This window comes from Martes martes (genome assembly GCF_963455335.1).
Source record: "Martes martes genome assembly, chromosome: 4".
NCBI classification, from domain to species: domain Eukaryota; kingdom Metazoa; phylum Chordata; class Mammalia; order Carnivora; family Mustelidae; genus Martes; species Martes martes.
Genome location: NC_137891.1, coordinates 180,430,461 through 180,447,356, shown reverse-complemented (window position 1 = coordinate 180,447,356; position 16,896 = coordinate 180,430,461). Strand labels below are relative to the sequence as shown.

Here is a 16,896-nt window from a genome sequence, read left to right as displayed (position 1 = left end):
CGGGGGATACTGCCTCGGGCGGTAGCCTACCTGTTGGGCAGGTGGTTTCCTGCCCCGAGGCGGGCACAGTCGAGCTCGAGACTGCCAGCCAAAGAACTTCACAGCCCCCCGCCTCTGGGGCTGCTCACTGCTCACTGGAGGCGACTGACACGGTGGAATAAGGCAGCGATTGCACTGCGTGATAGGAAAAATAATAAGTATCAGTTTCTGACTGTTGACCCTATGTTCAGTAAATCCTTTACATACATTTAACTCCCTTGTTGATCCTTTCAAGGTGGTATTAATTCACCTCCATTTATGAATGACACTGAGGCTTTGCAAGTTTAAGTAAATTGCCCAAGGTCATAAAGTGGTGGAGGACAGATCCCAATATGAGTCTGTTTCCAGAGCCTGTGTGCTTAACCAATAGCTACCTCACCTTCCCGAGTTTCAGCGCTCTGTGCGGGTTTTATAGGACAGAATCGGTTATAGGTTACCTTAACAAGAAAGAGACTGATTTGGTTTAGGATTTTTGCTCAGTATGCATGCAGTCCTAAAAATTGGCCATCAAATGGGTCAATTTTGTGAGCACTCCCAGGCACTGTTGAGACTTCCACTTGTCAAAATCCACCGCTGTTAACAGCTTTGCCTTCCTTAAGTCAGGTGTCACATTAGACACTTGAACCATAAAACTTGGGTAATTCATGAGAAGTCAAGATAAATATGACCCTTGAAAACTCACCGTGTGATAGAGCAAAGATCATACTTCTGGACTGTAAATGTCTGTGCGATACAGCACTACCTTGTTCATTAACCAACCAGGATTCTTTCTGAACCCACAGTGAATTCAGTTACGGCACTCCCCAGACATAGATCTTTAACATTTGAACACCCTGCCTGGTCTACGGCTTTTGCCATTAACCTCCCTTCACATGGAAAACTAAATTTTTTTTCACCAGCTTTTCCTCATCTTTGGTCTCTATTTATGACAACTGTATTGCTCATGGTTAAAGAGTATCCTCCCTGGTGTTTTTTGGTCCAGTGGGTGTGGTGAGAAAGAATAGATTTGGGGTACACAATGTCATAACCGTCTTTTTTTTTTTTTAAGAGTATCTCTCTTTCCTACTTGTACTTATTTAACCCCAAGAATGGCACAGCGATTGAGTTTCATAGTTTTGCACCTGGCAAATCTTACGATCTCGTGAATTTATTTAGCATGTACTCAGCGAAGTGTTCTTAAGCCAACTTGTTTTTTAAATTTAAAGTATTAATGTCAGACTAAGTGAAACAGTGTGTTTGAGATGTAGTTGCCTTGATTTTCCTATGTATGTTTTCCCACATTGGCTTATCATTTCTTCATCTCATTCATTTTCAGTCATTTCTAAAGCTTTTCTAACCCAAGGAGTCTGGAAAGCTGCTGTTAATTCTTAAGGCTCATCTTTGCATCTATAATAGTTCTTATGTGTGGTATATTCAAAAATAGCAGCAAGATGGTTGATTTTAAAAGCCCTGGTCAAACAGATTGACACTTTTCCTGCCGAAGAGCTTTTGTTTGTTTTGTTTTTCATCTATATATCTTATCCCTTTACCTAAAAAAGTAAGACTGTCCAGGTTTCTACCACTGAAACTTATTGCCTCTTCAATCATTTCAGCTCTGGAAAGGAAGAGAAATGGAAGTGAAAAAATTGAGCATTTCCTGGCAGTTCTTGATAGTTCTGGTTCTGATCCTGCAAATTCTGTCTGCGTTGGATTTTGACCCATACAGAGTCCTAGGGGTCAGCCGAACAGCCAGTCAGGCTGATATTAAAAAGGCTTATAAGAAGCTCGCCCGGGAATGGTAGGTGAAACAAAGAAATAGCAGTTTAATATAAACTAAGCAGTTTTAGCAGAGGAATGAAGCCTAAATTATGGTTAGCTTTTATTTGTCTCTGTTTCTATGTTCAGTAAATATACATCTGTCTAAAATATTTTACTGGGGAGAACTAATGTTCATGTTATTCTATATTTTTTAGTGATGAGATCCAAAGCCTGTGTTGCTGGGAATCCCCCTTTTAAAAATTCTTTGGCGTAAAAGATTACCCTAGATGCTGCTAGCATATTGAATGTTAACGTAGAAGAAAGCTTTAGGTATGAAGTATATGTGTAATCAACCATAGGTCAGGTAACCACCCGCACGCTGTGTTATTCACAAAGTAACTCTTTGTAAGTGTGGTTGCTCAAGGGAATACCCTCCAATCCTGTTTTCTAAACTATTTATTTTAAGCTTTCAAGAAAATTTAGACTAAGAGCTTTTTGCCCTCAGTTTTACAATATTCAGGAACCGAGCACATTACTCTTAAAAATCATCATTTTGTAGAAGTGTAGAAAAATCATCATTTTGCCTAGATAGGTTTTGTATTTGCTAAAGAGTATATGTGAATTAGCAGGATAGCAGTAAATTTAAAACCTACAGACAGATGTCAGCAGTTTTTTCCACCAATGCTTTGGACGTGCCAAAGGAGTAGAAGTATCTGGATTGTGTAGCTGGAGGGGAACAGCAGGAGGGGAGAGGATGGGAAGGGCACAGGTGACTAGAAGCTGGGGGAGCCAGTCATAGATATGAAAGCAGGTTTGGGATGGGAACGATCATCGCATACCTACTGCATGCTGGGCTCCCAGTTCTATGTTATTTATACCTTATAATTACCCTATGAGAGAGGTATGCTGTCCCTCCTACCTGGGGGTAAATCTAGGCTCACTGTTACGAAGTCTTTATTACCTGTGGGCCCCATAGCTTGACCTTCTGCGCCAATACGTAGTTTTTTGCTTTTTTTACTTTTTAATCCCTTACCCATCTGAGTAGACGGAAGAGTGAGTGGGTTAGTGTTGGGGCGGGCAGGAAGTTATGCGGGAGCAAAGCTGCCACGTGCAGATGACATTGCATTCTGTGTGTGCCTCTGCCTGACACCATTATTCTTCAGTGAAAGAAGGAGCTTAGTTTTAAACGGGTTGCGATAAAGGTAAAACGTAGTTTAAAATACAGTGTTTTGAATACATAAATATTTTAAACCAAACTCCAATCACAGAGAATCCAGAATTCAGTACGAAAAACACAGTGTGATTATGTGTGGCCTCTTTCCAGGGACTCTCTTTACAACAAAATTGCTTTCCACATTGTTTCAAACTCTCGCCTCTTTATATTTAAGGCAAAATATCTAAATCTGCAATAAATTCAAAAGGTAGCCACATTCTTTTGGACAGGGTACGGGCCTTTGGCAACATTTTAAAAGCAGAAATGATCGCTTGAGTATGTGGGATTTATTAAAATGTACAACTTTGACTTTTCTGTCTTCCAGAGCTGAAAAGGGTGTTATGCTATTAATTAAAGGAGTCATATGCTTCTCTTCCTTAATTACATTCTCTCTAGGAGTCATTCATCACCTCAGAAGTATAGAAAGTATCATCCAGGGAAAGTCTAGAATTTTACTTCACCTTTGTATTTTCACTGTGTTACTCCTTGTTGCTGTTTTGGCAACAACACTGTTTTATCCCTAAAACCGTTGGTTTCATTTCATGACGGCTTCATGGGCACTGAAATGAGCCATTTCCCCTTCCTTGGTGAAATCATTTCAAGTCACTTTTTCCTCTCAGAAAAACTATGTTTCTCTCCTAATAATTAAGTTTTCACATAGGTGCTTTCCCTTTTATCATCTACACTGGCCCGATAAACACCCTCACACCCCAGGAAAAAGGCGTCCTAAAGTTTGATCGGAAGCAAATGAGTATTAACATGGTCAGTCACTGGAACAGTAAAATGATTTGTCTACGACTTTTCTGTATTACTTTTTCTACAGCCAGTAGATACCAAGTACAGTATTTTCTTCACTCCCAGGTTTAAGGAACGGGTATCATATTGCGGTTGGTGACATGTTTCCTACATACTGAAAATAGTATTGGGCAGTTCTTTCCTAGAGCCGGATTTATCCTTCCCTACATGTTTGCCACCTTGTGGTAGTGTCCTGCAATTAGGAAAATATTCCTTATAACCTGAAACTGTCTTTTGGTTTCCTCCCTGTTCTCTGGCCTTGGTTTTGTCTGCGTCAGGATCTGTGATTCTAACCCAGCCGCCCTCACAGCCCTCTCCTTGGTTTGGTCTCCTCAAAAGCCCCTTCCAGTCCTTCTTCCCCTACCACATTCTGTATGTTCAATCTTCGTTTGTGTGATTCCATCATTTTTCTCTTTTCAGCCTTCAGCCTAAGTCTGAATATTTAAAACATTTTTTTTTTGTCATCCAGAAACATGCTTTGGAACCACCATCTTGTTTCCTTAAGTCATACTATTTTCATTATACCCAGCTGACATTTTTTCCCACTAATATCCATAATAAGAACTAGATAGTTAAGGGAGGAATTATGTCTAAATTCAACAGCCAGCCATTTGCAGTTTATTTTTAGAGAAATCAGAATATGTGGTTTAATTCATTCAAACATGTTCCTGCCAGAATAAGTTGATCAAGTTATAAGTTTTCTTTATTCCAATGTACTTGGTGCTGTTTTTAGTAGTCATTTGCTTCCCGGTGGATGGTTTCTCTTTCCTGAACCTTTGCTAGAGGAAATTTACTAAAAGTTAGCCAAAGTGATTACATAAAGAATACACTCTGTATTAAAGTCTCTTAACAAAAAGAACATTGAAAAATCAGTTGGTATAAAACACTGACTTAGGTCTTGGGGGATCCTAAGGAAGTAAAACCTAGCCCCTAGTTTCAGGACTTTAAAAATCTCTAAAACTGAAATTGGCATAAACACGGGTATATTGCAGAATAACAGAATAATCAATGACCGCAAATGGATCCAATTGATTGCCGGCTATGGAAAATAGCAAACATCATTTCTAAGAGAAATTTAAATCACTTTGCGTAAACTGCAGATTTATCTCACCTCTTAAAACATGGGGCCTGGAAATCATTATCCATGTATAGGCAGAAGGCCACCTTAGGCAAAAAGGGACAAGCAGGGCAATAACGAAACTGAAACACTCTCATTTGAACATCAGGAGCCAAATGCTATTTGGAACATGGTTGTCACTAAACGAGTTCACGGTGTGTCAGAAAAGCTGTTTCCTATGTCTCCCTGACTGGTCAGAAGAAATCCCTTCCTAGATGACATTCTTAGGTTGGGATGAACTGCCCCCATCCTAGGAAGAGAAGTCAGCTCTTAGGGCTCAGTGACATTAGCCTGGAGCCAGCTTCAGCAGTGTGTAGGAACCAGGTAAAGACATGCCCACAGCACACCTGTCCTCCCTGGCGCTTTGAAGTTCTGCCCCGCTGAAGCATTTTGGGTGGAAACAGCCGGTTTCAAAGTTTCACTTAATTATGATGGTCATGGGAAACAACTGATTGCTTCTACCATTTATTTTTAAGAAACCGTCCTAACAAAATGGCCTTGCATTCGCCTCTGATGTAGTGAACTGTGTGTACAGGATGTTAATTGTGTGTAAAACATTGAATCCGCGCTCACTGCCTGCCCGTTTTTGTTTCAGGCATCCTGACAAAAACAAAAATCCTGGAGCAGAAGACAAGTTCATCCAAATTAGCAAGGCTTATGAGGTATCGTGTCAAACTTGTGATGCATCCATTAGCTCTGATAAAATACTCCTTAAGTGGCCAGTTTTGTAACGACCTCTCCGAGAGGGCACACACCCCCAGTGTCCTTGACCTAGTTTCTAGATGATGGTAAAGAAAGCCTATTTAGCCACATCCAATATGTTGAAATCGGTGCCTGAATACTTCAGCTCTTTAAAAAAAAAAAAGTGGCCTATTTTAGAGGCTTTAATTGGAATTGCAGAATTCTCAGAATTCCTCAATGTAGGTCTCTACTTCCTTTGTCGAAACTTTTTTTTTTTTTTAAGATTTTATTTATTTGACAGAGATCACAAGTAGGCAGAGCGGCAGGCAGAGAAAGAGGAGGAAGCAGGCTCCCCGCTGAGCAGAGAGCCCGATGCGGGGTTCGATCCCAGGACCCTGAGATCATGACCTGAGCCGAAGGCAGAGGCTTTAACCCACTGAGCCACCCAGGCACCCCAAAACTTTTTTTTCACGTGCTCATCTCAGCAGCGTATGTACTAGAGCTTATATTAAAGAAAGACTGATGGGCCCGTATTTATAAAAGTGGCACAAGCTTAAAAGTACATGGAAACACAAGATTTTCAACAGTTTTCCAACACGTCAGCTTAAGTAGCTTGGTCTGGAATGGGCACAAAAGAGAAGTCCGCGACTCCCTTGATTTGTGTCGGGTGATACTCTTCGAGGTAACAGCACTTGGCTCATAGAATAGAACCTCATCCTGAAACAGCTTCTCGAATTTTAGACTTCAGAGTTGTTTCTAAGTAAAACAAAGCTCACATGCAAGACACTGCACTCAGTGCTGTGGCAACGTTTTGGTGTTCGCAGCTTATCCTGTCCTGGTTTGAGTTACTCCAACTTAAGTGGCATGACCTAGTCCATTTTTTTATGGTCAACATTATGTTAAGTTTTATTGGCTTTACTGATGTGTCCAGTACTACAATAACACAGAATCTCTAAAGCCAAGACGAACGCAAGGACTGAAGTCTTTTGGTCTTGAAATACTGGATGTTTCTGTCGAGAGAGAAATTTCCTGGTGTGTTGGAGACTGCTTTCGGAATGTCTAACCGTGCTATAGCTTTACGTTTTTTTTCTTCCCGTGTCTTCCGTGCTGCTCACAGGATAGTCCTTTGGGTGAAAATTTTTCCATTTCATAGATTTCCTTTTTTTTTTTTTTTCTTTCCTCATAGATCCTTTCCAATGAAGAAAAGAGATCCAACTATGATCACTATGGAGATGCCGGAGAGAACCAGGGCTACCAGAAGCAGCAGCAACAGCGAGAGTATCGCTTCCGCCATTTCCATGACAATTTTTACTTCGATGAATCCTTTTTTCATTTCCCTTTTAATTCCGAGCGGCGGGACTCCATCGATGAGAAGTACTTATTGCACTTCTCACACTACGTGAATGAAGTGGTTCCGGACAGCTTCAAGAAACCCTACCTCATCAAGATCACCTCAGACTGGTGCTTCAGCTGCATCCACATCGAGCCTGTTTGGAAAGAGGTAGTTCAAGAACTGGAAGGATTGGGTAAGATCATTTTATTTGCTGGAAGGTGCCTGTATAGAAGAAGGTAACATGTATATCTTGAATTGTATGGGCTCTTAGGAAGAAGGAACAGTGAGATTTCTCTTCAAAAGTTCACATGACTGGGGGTTTTTCCAAGGACACATTTTCAGAGAAAGAAATATGTCCGCCATTCTCATTTTGCACTACTGATTTGAAGCCTTGACCTAGCCTTGAAGCCTCTGTATAGTGTCCTAACATCTAGTTGGGGGAGACTAATACATAGGAGAAGTGCAAAAATTATTGGTTGAACAAAGCAGCCCTCAAACATCAGTTTGGATGCTCAAAGTTGCTAGAGCTGCCAGAACAAAATACCGTGAACCAACAGAAATGTTTTCTCACAGTTCTCAAGGTTAGAAGTCCAGGTGTTGGCAGGTTTGGTTTTTCTCTGAGGCCTCTCTCCACGGCTTGCGGGTGGCCGCGTCTCTCTGTGCATGTTTCTGGTGTCTCTCTCTCTCTCTCTTTCTTTGTCCTCATCTCTTCTTACAAGGACACCAGTCATACTGGATCAGGGCCCACGCTGACCAACTCATTTTAACTTAATTACTTCCTTAAAGTCCCTATCTCTAAATACAGTCACATACCCAAGTACTGGGGGTTAGGACTTCAACAGATGGGTTTGGGCAAAGAGCCACAGTTCCATCCATGACAGTAATGGTCATGGGTTACCAGTCTGGATCACAGATTAGCCCTTCCTATGTTCATAGTTACCACTTAGTGCTGGGAAAATGCCAGCGATCCAGGCCCAGTGTTCATTTTAATGACTCTTAAAAGTTGGAATTACAGAATTGTGTGTGTGTGTGTTGTGTGTTATAGGCATTAGCAGACCTCTTCTTGAGTAACTAAGAAAGGCCAAACTCAATCATAGGGACCTAGGGCCCAGATGTCTCTGGAGAGAATGTACCCATGAAAACCATCAGTTCATTTATCCTAAAACAGAAATTTTCAGCCTGTGGTTCAGAAGCGCTCCAATTTGCCAAAATGCTTTCATGAGATTGAGTAAAGAGGTTCTTGGAAGAAGATGAGGAAATAAGTTTAGCATAGTGTCACGCACGTGGTGGGCAGTCAGCAGATGCTTGCTGGTGGTGCATAATGAGAGAACGAGAGGCTGAGATCAGCCGGAAGCCCCTGGGTTGAACAGCTTCTTCGTCAAAAAGCGTAATGGCGTTTTATGCCACACTAGGTGGTATACTGAAACCTCTTTAACCTCGTGCGTCTGGGCGTCGACATTCAGACCCAGGAGCAGAACAGAAACGTTAAACCAGTGTGTAAGTTAGGACGGCAGTGTGCCTACACCAAACTCAGGTCGGAGCCAACGTTCTATTTTTTTTTTTTTAAGATTTTTATTTATTTGACAGAGATCACAAGTAGGCAGAGAGGCAGGCAAAGAGAGAGGAGGAAGCAGGCTCCCTGCTGAGCAGAGACCCCGATGCGGGACTTGATCCCAGGACCCTGAGATCATGACCTGAGCTGAAGGCAGAGGCTTTACCCACTGAGCCACCCAGGCGCCCCCAACGTTCTATTTTAAACGTGCCTGTGTTCATGTCTGAGCTCTGTCATTTACTGTCTTTGTGTCCTTGGACAAATGACTTGACACACGTTTCTTCATCTCTAAAACGGATGTAATAATGTCAAACCAGGACTGATACAAGGATTAAATGAGAAAAATATCTATTAATTTCTAACATATATTAAACACAAATATAAAATGAGCCTTAGGGAATGTCTGACAAACCAGGTTTTCTGGTTTACCAAAGTAAAATTTTTTTAAACACCCATTTTATAAATTTTTAAAAAATCATTCTCAAACACATGAGTCAGCTTTTTTCAGCTCACTGGCTAGCAGGCACCGACTTCTGACTTACGTTTAGCTAAGTCTCACAAGGTACTTCGAAGCTGGATGGGAAGCAGAGGGAACAGGGCAGCCAAAGAAACAGGGTCCACGGGAGAGGCAGTTGCAGGGTGTGACTCAGGGGCAGCTGAAGGGGAGGAAGCAGGAAGAGCTCGCTGGGACCAGGGAGTAAGGAGCCTTAAAGTCCAGGCTCGAGAAGCTGGACTTTATTTTACAGTATGTAATAAGCCAAGAAAAATTGTCACATGGCGGCATGATTTAATCACATCCATGGTTTAGGAAGCTGTTAGAGCCGCTTGAAGGACAGATTGAAGAAGGTCAGAAGAGGAACCAGAAGGGTCACCGGCCCTGGCAGGACAGCAACCACTGGCCCAGACTAGGAGAGAAGGAATAGAGAGGTGGACAAGCGTAAGATATTCGAGAGGTAGGATCGTGAAGTTGAAGGGCCTGGCTCCTGGAAACCATCTGAATGTGAGAAATGAAGAAAAAGGGAGAAGGGGGGTCGAGATGAACTCTGCATTCTGACTTGAGCCAGTGGACGGGCAGACAGTGCAGGGAAGAGCTAGATTTGAGAAATTGCTCTAAATAGTAACTCCGGTCGGATTGTGCGTGATGACGTGAAAATAATACTAGCTCATATATACGGAGAATTTACTGTACGCCAAGCACAATTACAAGTATCGACTCATGTTCAACAACAGCCATTTAAGGCAGATGCTGTTGTCATCCCTCTTTTACAGACATGTAGCTCATTTTGGGGACTTGGTCAGGGTCCCACAGTTGGTGTTCAGCAGATCTGGGCTTTGAGCCCCAGTCGTCTGACTGTAAGTCCGTGCATTGTGTGCCATGCTGTACCTGTATCGCCTTTTTTTTTTTTTTAAGATTTTATTTATTATTTATTTGACAGAGGGGGAGAGATCACAAGTAGGCAGAGAGGCAGGCAGAGAGAGAGGGGAAAGCAAGCTCCCCGCTGAGCAGAGAGCCCGACGCGGGGCCCGATCCCAGGACCCTGAGACCACGACCCGAGCCGAAGGCAGAGGCCCAACCCACTGAGCCACCCAGGCGCCCCCCTGTACCGCCTTTTAATGACCTTAAGTCTTCGAGGATGGAAGATCTTACTATTCTTTTGGGTCTTCGTGCTCTTTGATTGTAGTAGGTCAGGACTCAAGTGACAAGGATGGAAGAAGCTGAATTTAGATTCACAGAAGTGACATTTACGGAGGGTTCAGTCCATTCTCCCGCTCCACCCCCAAAGTTCCCTGGAAGGCTGGTTTTGACCCAATGTATTAGATAAGTTTGGTTTATAAACCACTTTCCTCTTTGGAACATTTGGATTAGTGGGAGATTCCCAACAGTCAAAGTCCATTTGGTTACAGCTGGGTGGCAGCGCGGTGAGATCCTTACGGCCCCTGTGGCCATTTCCCTGTCCCGGTGAGGCAGCACTACCCTTTCAGACAGATACTGCCCAAAATATTTCTTTCTTTTCTTTTCTTTTTTTTTTTTTTAAGATTTATTTATTTGAGAGAGTGAGCAGGGGAAGGGGCAGAGGGAGAGAGGGAATCTCAAGCAGACTCCACACTGAGCCCAGAGCCCGATGCAGGGCTCGGTCTCACGACCCTGAGATCATGACCTGAGCTGAAACCAAGAGTCCGATGCTTCGCCAACTGACCCATCCCCTGCCAAAAATGTTCCTATTCTGAGTTAATAGGAAGAGCAGACTAGGGCACCTGATGGGCCCAGTCGGTAGAGTGGGTGACTCGTGATCTCTGGGATGTGAGTTGGAGTCCCATGTTTTGTGTAGAGATTACTTTAAAATAAAATCTCTCCAAAAAAGGGGGGGGGGAGGGGAGAAGAATAGACCATCTTAAAGATCAGCTGAGGGGTCTGGGGAAGCTCGGACCTTCTCTCAGAACAACGTAAAATGCCTGGATTGCCGTGGATGGATGAAATAGAACAGTTCTACCCGGGGTAAATGTGGCAGCTAGTTAGGTGGAATCCACAGCCACGCAGCGTGGTAAAGGCTAGTCTGCAGACGTAGTCCACGTGTCTGGACAGCCACCCTGGGGAGGAGGACCAGAGCAGTCAGTGCTGCCTTCGACCTCGAGGAGTTTACTGTCTAGCTGAAGAGAAAATATGTACCCAGAGAATGCACACTTGGCATTTGCAAGTACAGAATCACATTTGCAGTTACAGAATAATGGAGCGCTGCCGGAGTGCGTGGGGGATGAGAAAGAATGCATGTTCTCATTGTACACTCTCTTCCTGATGGACCAAGTACTGTGTTAGCCGTTAATGTATAACTTACAGTAGTTTTTCTTGAGCTTCAGTTGTTTGGCATTGTGCTAGGTGCGTCGTGAGGATTGTCTGTATCCCCAGAGCAACTCACTGAGGAAGAGACTGTTATTATCCCTGTTTTCCAGATGAGCAAACCGAGGCCCAGGAAGGTTAAGGAACTAATCAAGGCCACACTATCCACAAGTAGGCATGCTGGGATACAGACCCAAGAGCATGACTGTAGGGGTCACGGTTAACCACCATGCCTGCACGGCTTCAGAAATCAGTAAAATATGGCCCTTGTACCAGCAGACTCAGGTGGGAGACACAGGTGAATCATTGCAGTGCTCTATGTGCTCACCGGGAGGGGTGCAGACAGCGACCAGGGTGTCAGGGAGGTTGCGAGTCTTAAAAAATCAAATACCATTTTAGGGCAACCCAGTTTGAACAACCCTGCAACTTATTCACCATGACTTCTCATTGATTTTTTGTAAAGATTTATTTATTTATTTTAGAGAGAGAGAGAGTGTGAGTGTGAACAGGGGAAGAGGGAGGGAGAGAGAACCTCACGCAGACACCTTGCTGAGCGTGGATCCCGATACGGAGCTCCATCTCACGACCCTGAGATCATGACCTGAGCCGAAACCAAGAGTCAGGTGCTCAACCGACTGAGCCACCCAGATGCCCCATGACGACCTTTTTTTTTTTTTTTTTTTTTAAGATTTTTGTTTTTGTATTTGACAGAGACAGACATGGCGAGAGAGGGAAGACAAGCAGAGGGAGTGGTAGAGGGAGAAGCAGGCTTTCCACTGAGCAGAGAGACTGATGCAGGGCTCAATCCCAGGACCCCGGGATCATGACCTGAGCCCAAGGCAGATGCTTAACCCACTTAGCCACCCAGGCACCCCATGACTTCTTATTTTAAGAGAAGGAGCAATTCCTCTCTTTTTAAGGAATTGTTAAGTATGCAATGATGTTACACTGCCTAGGAAAAGGGTCTACCTAGATACTAGTTTTTTAAAAATTTGCTTTAGCTTATTGTCCTTGATTTTGTTCCATTTCACATTATTTGCCTCTTAATAATTTCTTTATCGATGGGTTTGTGTTTAGTCAGATTGAACGCTGGCCTGTTCCTCCAGTTGGCTCTGTACATGCAAAACTTGAAATAAAGATGAACGTGTCTAGAGGCACCTGGGTGGCTTAGTTGGTTAAGCGGCTGCCTTTGGCTCAGGTTATGATCCCAGGGTCCTGGGATCAAGCCCCATATCGGGCTCCCTGCTCAGCAGGGAGCCTGCTTCTCCCTCTCCCACTGCTGCTCCCCCTGCCTGTGCTCTTTCTCTCTCAGATAAATAAATAGCATCTTAAAAAAAGAAGAATGTGTCTACGTTATAGTGGAAAAAAGAAAGAATTTCCCTAAAAGGTGCGATACAAGTTTAGGATCATCTCATGGAAGTGAGTACAATTGGTACCTCAAAATAGAGGTGCGACATGGATGTGTTTAGTACTGTACAGAAGGAAGACTTCTTACAACCTCAAAAAGAGAAGGAAATGCTAGCGTTTTTAATTACCCAGGATCTGCAGATTAGCCAGAAATGTCAATCCATATCAAAATCAAATGTTTCTGAAAAAGGTCCCATCTGCTTTGCCTTTCTTTTCAATTCACTGCTCATGTTTTCTGGGTTTGGGGCTTGTCCCTCTGTCCTCCTGCCAGGCTGTGCTCAATCGAGATAAGGATACGTGGAGCTTTACTCGCTGTTGACCTAGCTGAGCTTGCTTTATGGACCCTGAACTTTGAAGTGTAGAAAATTCTAAGGCAAAGGACAGTGGAGACTGTGTTGGTCTCTGTGACTCAGAGACCCCAAGTCCCCAGCCGTTACTGGTCACTTTCGAACCGGAGTCTCTGGGGTAACAGTGCTGCCAGCTTTTCTCACTCTTCCTTCCCAGCTTGGGTGGCAAGGGTGGAGGGGTTGATCTGAATTCTTTTTTCTTAAGATTTTATTAATTTATTTTTATTAATTAATTTAGTATTTATAAATAAGATCTTAAGACTTTATTTATCACGAGAGAGAGAGAGAGAGTGTGTGTGTGTGTAGCAGTGGTGGGGAGAGGCAGAAGGAGAGGGAGAAGCAGATTCTGTGCTGAGTACAGAGCCTGATGCAGGGCTCCGTCTCAGGACTCTGGGATCATGACCTGAGCCGAAGGCAGATGCTTAACCAGCTGAGCCACCCAGTGCCCCGAGATCTGAATTCTTATTAAATATCTTCTCAGGGGGAAGATACCACCAATTGAAACACCAAATATTTATCATTCTTTATTCTATTCTAATCCATATGCTAATTAATCCATAGAAGAGAGGTAAAATTCCTCCAGAATTTAGAAGTGGGATTATGATGGTAACAGTCGAAGTCCTTTGCAGAAATGATCCAAGAAAATGGCCTTTATAGATTTGGAAACACATTTAACAAAGGGGTTGTATGTAAGGAGTCGACAGTAATTTAAATTAAAAAAACGAAGCCTAACTGCTTGTATTCTATTCTAACCAGGAAAGAAACTATACTAATGGGAGGAGGGAGAGGTGGCAGGAGGACGCAGAGAGAGCAAGGGTTTGCTGAGCGTATCCCATGCTGCAGGAGGAGATCAGCCCCTCGAGGCAAAAATCCCACCCCCCACAGACACAGTCTCAGTCTCGGTCTCAGGCTTCACCATGGTCTGGATGAAATAATACTTAATAATAGCATTTGTAATTAGTTAGGCACCTACTATATTCCAGGCTTGGGGTTAGGTTCTGTTTTATGTTACGTGATTTGGTCCCAACAGAACAACTTAACCTTCATTTTACAAATGAGGAAAAGACACAGAGAGGTGAAAACGACTTGCCTGAAGTCACACAGCTCATGGGGAGCAGAACTGGGCTTGAATCTGGATCTGAGTGTGAATACTGATTTGTAATTCATTGTGGTTTGGTTTTTTTTAACTGAGTGCCTTCTAAGTGCCACGAACTGTTCTAGATATTAGGGATGCAGCAGTAATCAAAATAAGCAAAACTCCCCGCACTCCTAGAGCTTATGTTCTCGTGAGTATACACCACTAAGTAAATCACAGAGCACAACAACGGGGGCTGTAGCCTGGTAAGGCCGGGAGGGCACCAGAGGATGCCAGGCCCAGGTGACAGGCTGCAGCTGGGCAGACAAGGAGGGCCTGAGGAGGGCTGAGGAGGCAGCCCATGGGGCTGGGACACGGAGCCCCAGGGATAGCTGGGAGAAGAGCAGTGGGAACAGCAGATCTTCTCAGTTTCCCTTTGCTCTCAGGTCTGCCTGCATCTCTCGATCCGACTCCAGGCCCACAGGCCACCTTTCTGATTACTAATTCTGGTCTGTGTGTGTCCTGCAACCTGGCAGAGGGCACCCTGAATGGCGCAGTTACTAGAAAGGTGTATGCCTGGGATCGGATAATGAATTGGCATCAGGTCTGTGTAAGATCATTTAGGGTGAGTCAGTCTCCAAGAAATTGATCCCTCCGGCGTTTGGAACCTAGGGGTGGAAGACGTTAGTCTTCCAAGCCAGGAAGGAGCCAGGCTTCACCCTCAGATGGGCCTGGGTTCAGACTGCGGTCCCACTGCGTGCTAACTGTGATGCCAGCTCACTTGGCCTCCGCTCCCCGGCCCGGGGATCATGAAGGTAACAGCATGACCACTGGGGATGTTGGCGAGTATGAAAAGTGATCATGTCTGTAAAGCTCTCGCCGCGCTGCCTCACTTAGAACGGGTTCGAGACGTGGTCATTCCACCCTTGGGCCTTTGCTGTGGGGCCACTCGACATCCCTAGGTGATGTTCTTCTGACTTTACGTAAGACCAAACCTCTCAGTATATGTGCCTGCTATATTGTTCTTCTCGCCAAATTTTCACACGCACTTGCATTCGCCGAATGGAACTATGTGTAGTTATCTGTAATACCTGTCGTGTGGTGTGATGTCATGTACTAGATCTGGCACATCATCCAGCTTGGGTTCTGGTGCTGCAGTGCTATCAGCTCCACGAACTGGGATCGCATCATCTCTCCAAAGCTCACTCTTTGTCTGCAGCAGGAGGGGGTGGACCATGTGACATCCAGGGTTCCTCCTTACCTGCCCTTGAGATCCTCCAAGGGCCATAGTCGGTTCCCTGTAGACAGATTTGTTTCGTCTTTCATTTATGCGTTAAGCTTGGGATCCCTGCCGTTTACCCAGCAATTCCGTTTTTGGAATTTATGTATTTTTTTATTTTTTTAAAGATTTTATCTATTTGACAGACAGAGATCACAAGTAGGCAGAGAGGCAGGCAGAGAGGGAGAGGAGGAAGCAGGCTCCCTGCCGAGCAGAGAGCCTGATGCGGGGCTTGATCCCAGGACCCTGGGATCATGACCCGAGCCGAAGGCAGAGGCTTTAACCCACTGAACCACCCAGACACCCCCATGCTTGGAATTTAATTAGGAAATCACACATGTGCACAAAGATATGTGCACAAAGATTTGTACACAAAGATATACAAGGGTACCCATTAAAATATTCCTCATAATAGTGAAAGCCAAAAGCAACTTCAATGTTCAGACAGACTGATGGCGCGGTTTCCATGAGCTCCCGCTGTGTGCCACGTTCTGGCCTGGTGCTTGGGATACATCTGTGAACCGAACCAGGCTCCTTGCCTTACTTCCTAGCAGGGGCAGACAGACAACAAGCAGGTTGTGTGACAGAAAAAAGCAAAGTGTATGAGTTGTTAGAAGATGGGAAGTACTGTGGAAAAAGGGAAAGTGATCGGGTTGAGGGGGATCCCATGTGGCGGGGGGGAGGGGGGGGGGTTCCAGACACGGTAGCCGGGTGGGCCTCATGGAGAAGGGCTTGGAGTTAGCAAAGGAGGGACTCAGTTCAGGAGATGTCAGGGAGGCACGCAGTCCAGGCAGAAGGAACAGCCAGTGCCAGGGCCCTGAGGCAGGAACATGCCAGCGTGTTTAAGGAAGAGAAGGATGCTGGGTGCTGAAGCAAGGTAAATGAGGAGGAGGAGGAGAGGGAGGTCAGAAGGGGACCAGGGACCAAATTACAAAGGGCCTGTGGCTCTTCATGTAGTTCAGCCTTTACTCTGAGTGAAATGGGAAGTCTTTGCAGGGTTTGGACAGAGGCGTGCCATGATCTGTGTTTATGTGTTAGAGGAGACAGTGTGCTTAGTATGTTGAGAACAGGCCACGGGGAGACCAGGAGAGACAGTAATGTTGGGTGGGTGTTGCACAACCAGGGAAGAGAGATGGTGACTCAGAGAAGAACCTAAAGAAAGTGGAGACAAACAGATTCCTGGCGCGTTTTGGAAACGAAGCCAACAGCACTTGCTGACAGATTGGACGTGGGGTGTGAGCGGCGAGAGGTAGAAGATGACTCGGGTCTTCCGTGCAAGTGATAGGAAGGAAGGAGCCCTGTGGGTGACCAGGGGAGGCCTGCGTGGGGTGGGCCTGGGGGAGGAGAGCAGGAGTGGGGTTTGGGAAATGTTAAGTTTGAGAAGTCTGTTGGGCATCCAAGAGAGGACTGGCCCTTGCTGGCTGTGAATATTTCATATACCTCGGTGTTTGGCAGAGGACCTGGCTCACCAGATATCATGGTTGG

The 16,896-nt window shown here is 44.6% G+C and overlaps 1 protein-coding gene across 1 annotated transcript in view; it reads left to right on the top strand.

Moving 5' to 3' along the window:
• Positions 1-16,896, top strand: part of DNAJC16 (DnaJ heat shock protein family (Hsp40) member C16) — a 40,088-nt gene that overhangs the window by 337 nt on the left and 22,855 nt on the right. Inside the window, exons 2-4 of the mRNA XM_080803084.1 lie at positions 1,632-1,816; positions 5,497-5,563; positions 6,769-7,108. Of these exons, the coding sequence (XP_080659210.1) occupies positions 1,650-1,816; positions 5,497-5,563; positions 6,769-7,108 (574 nt within the window). The 5' untranslated portion in view covers positions 1,632-1,649. The remainder of the gene's footprint in view (positions 1-1,631; positions 1,817-5,496; positions 5,564-6,768; positions 7,109-16,896) is intronic.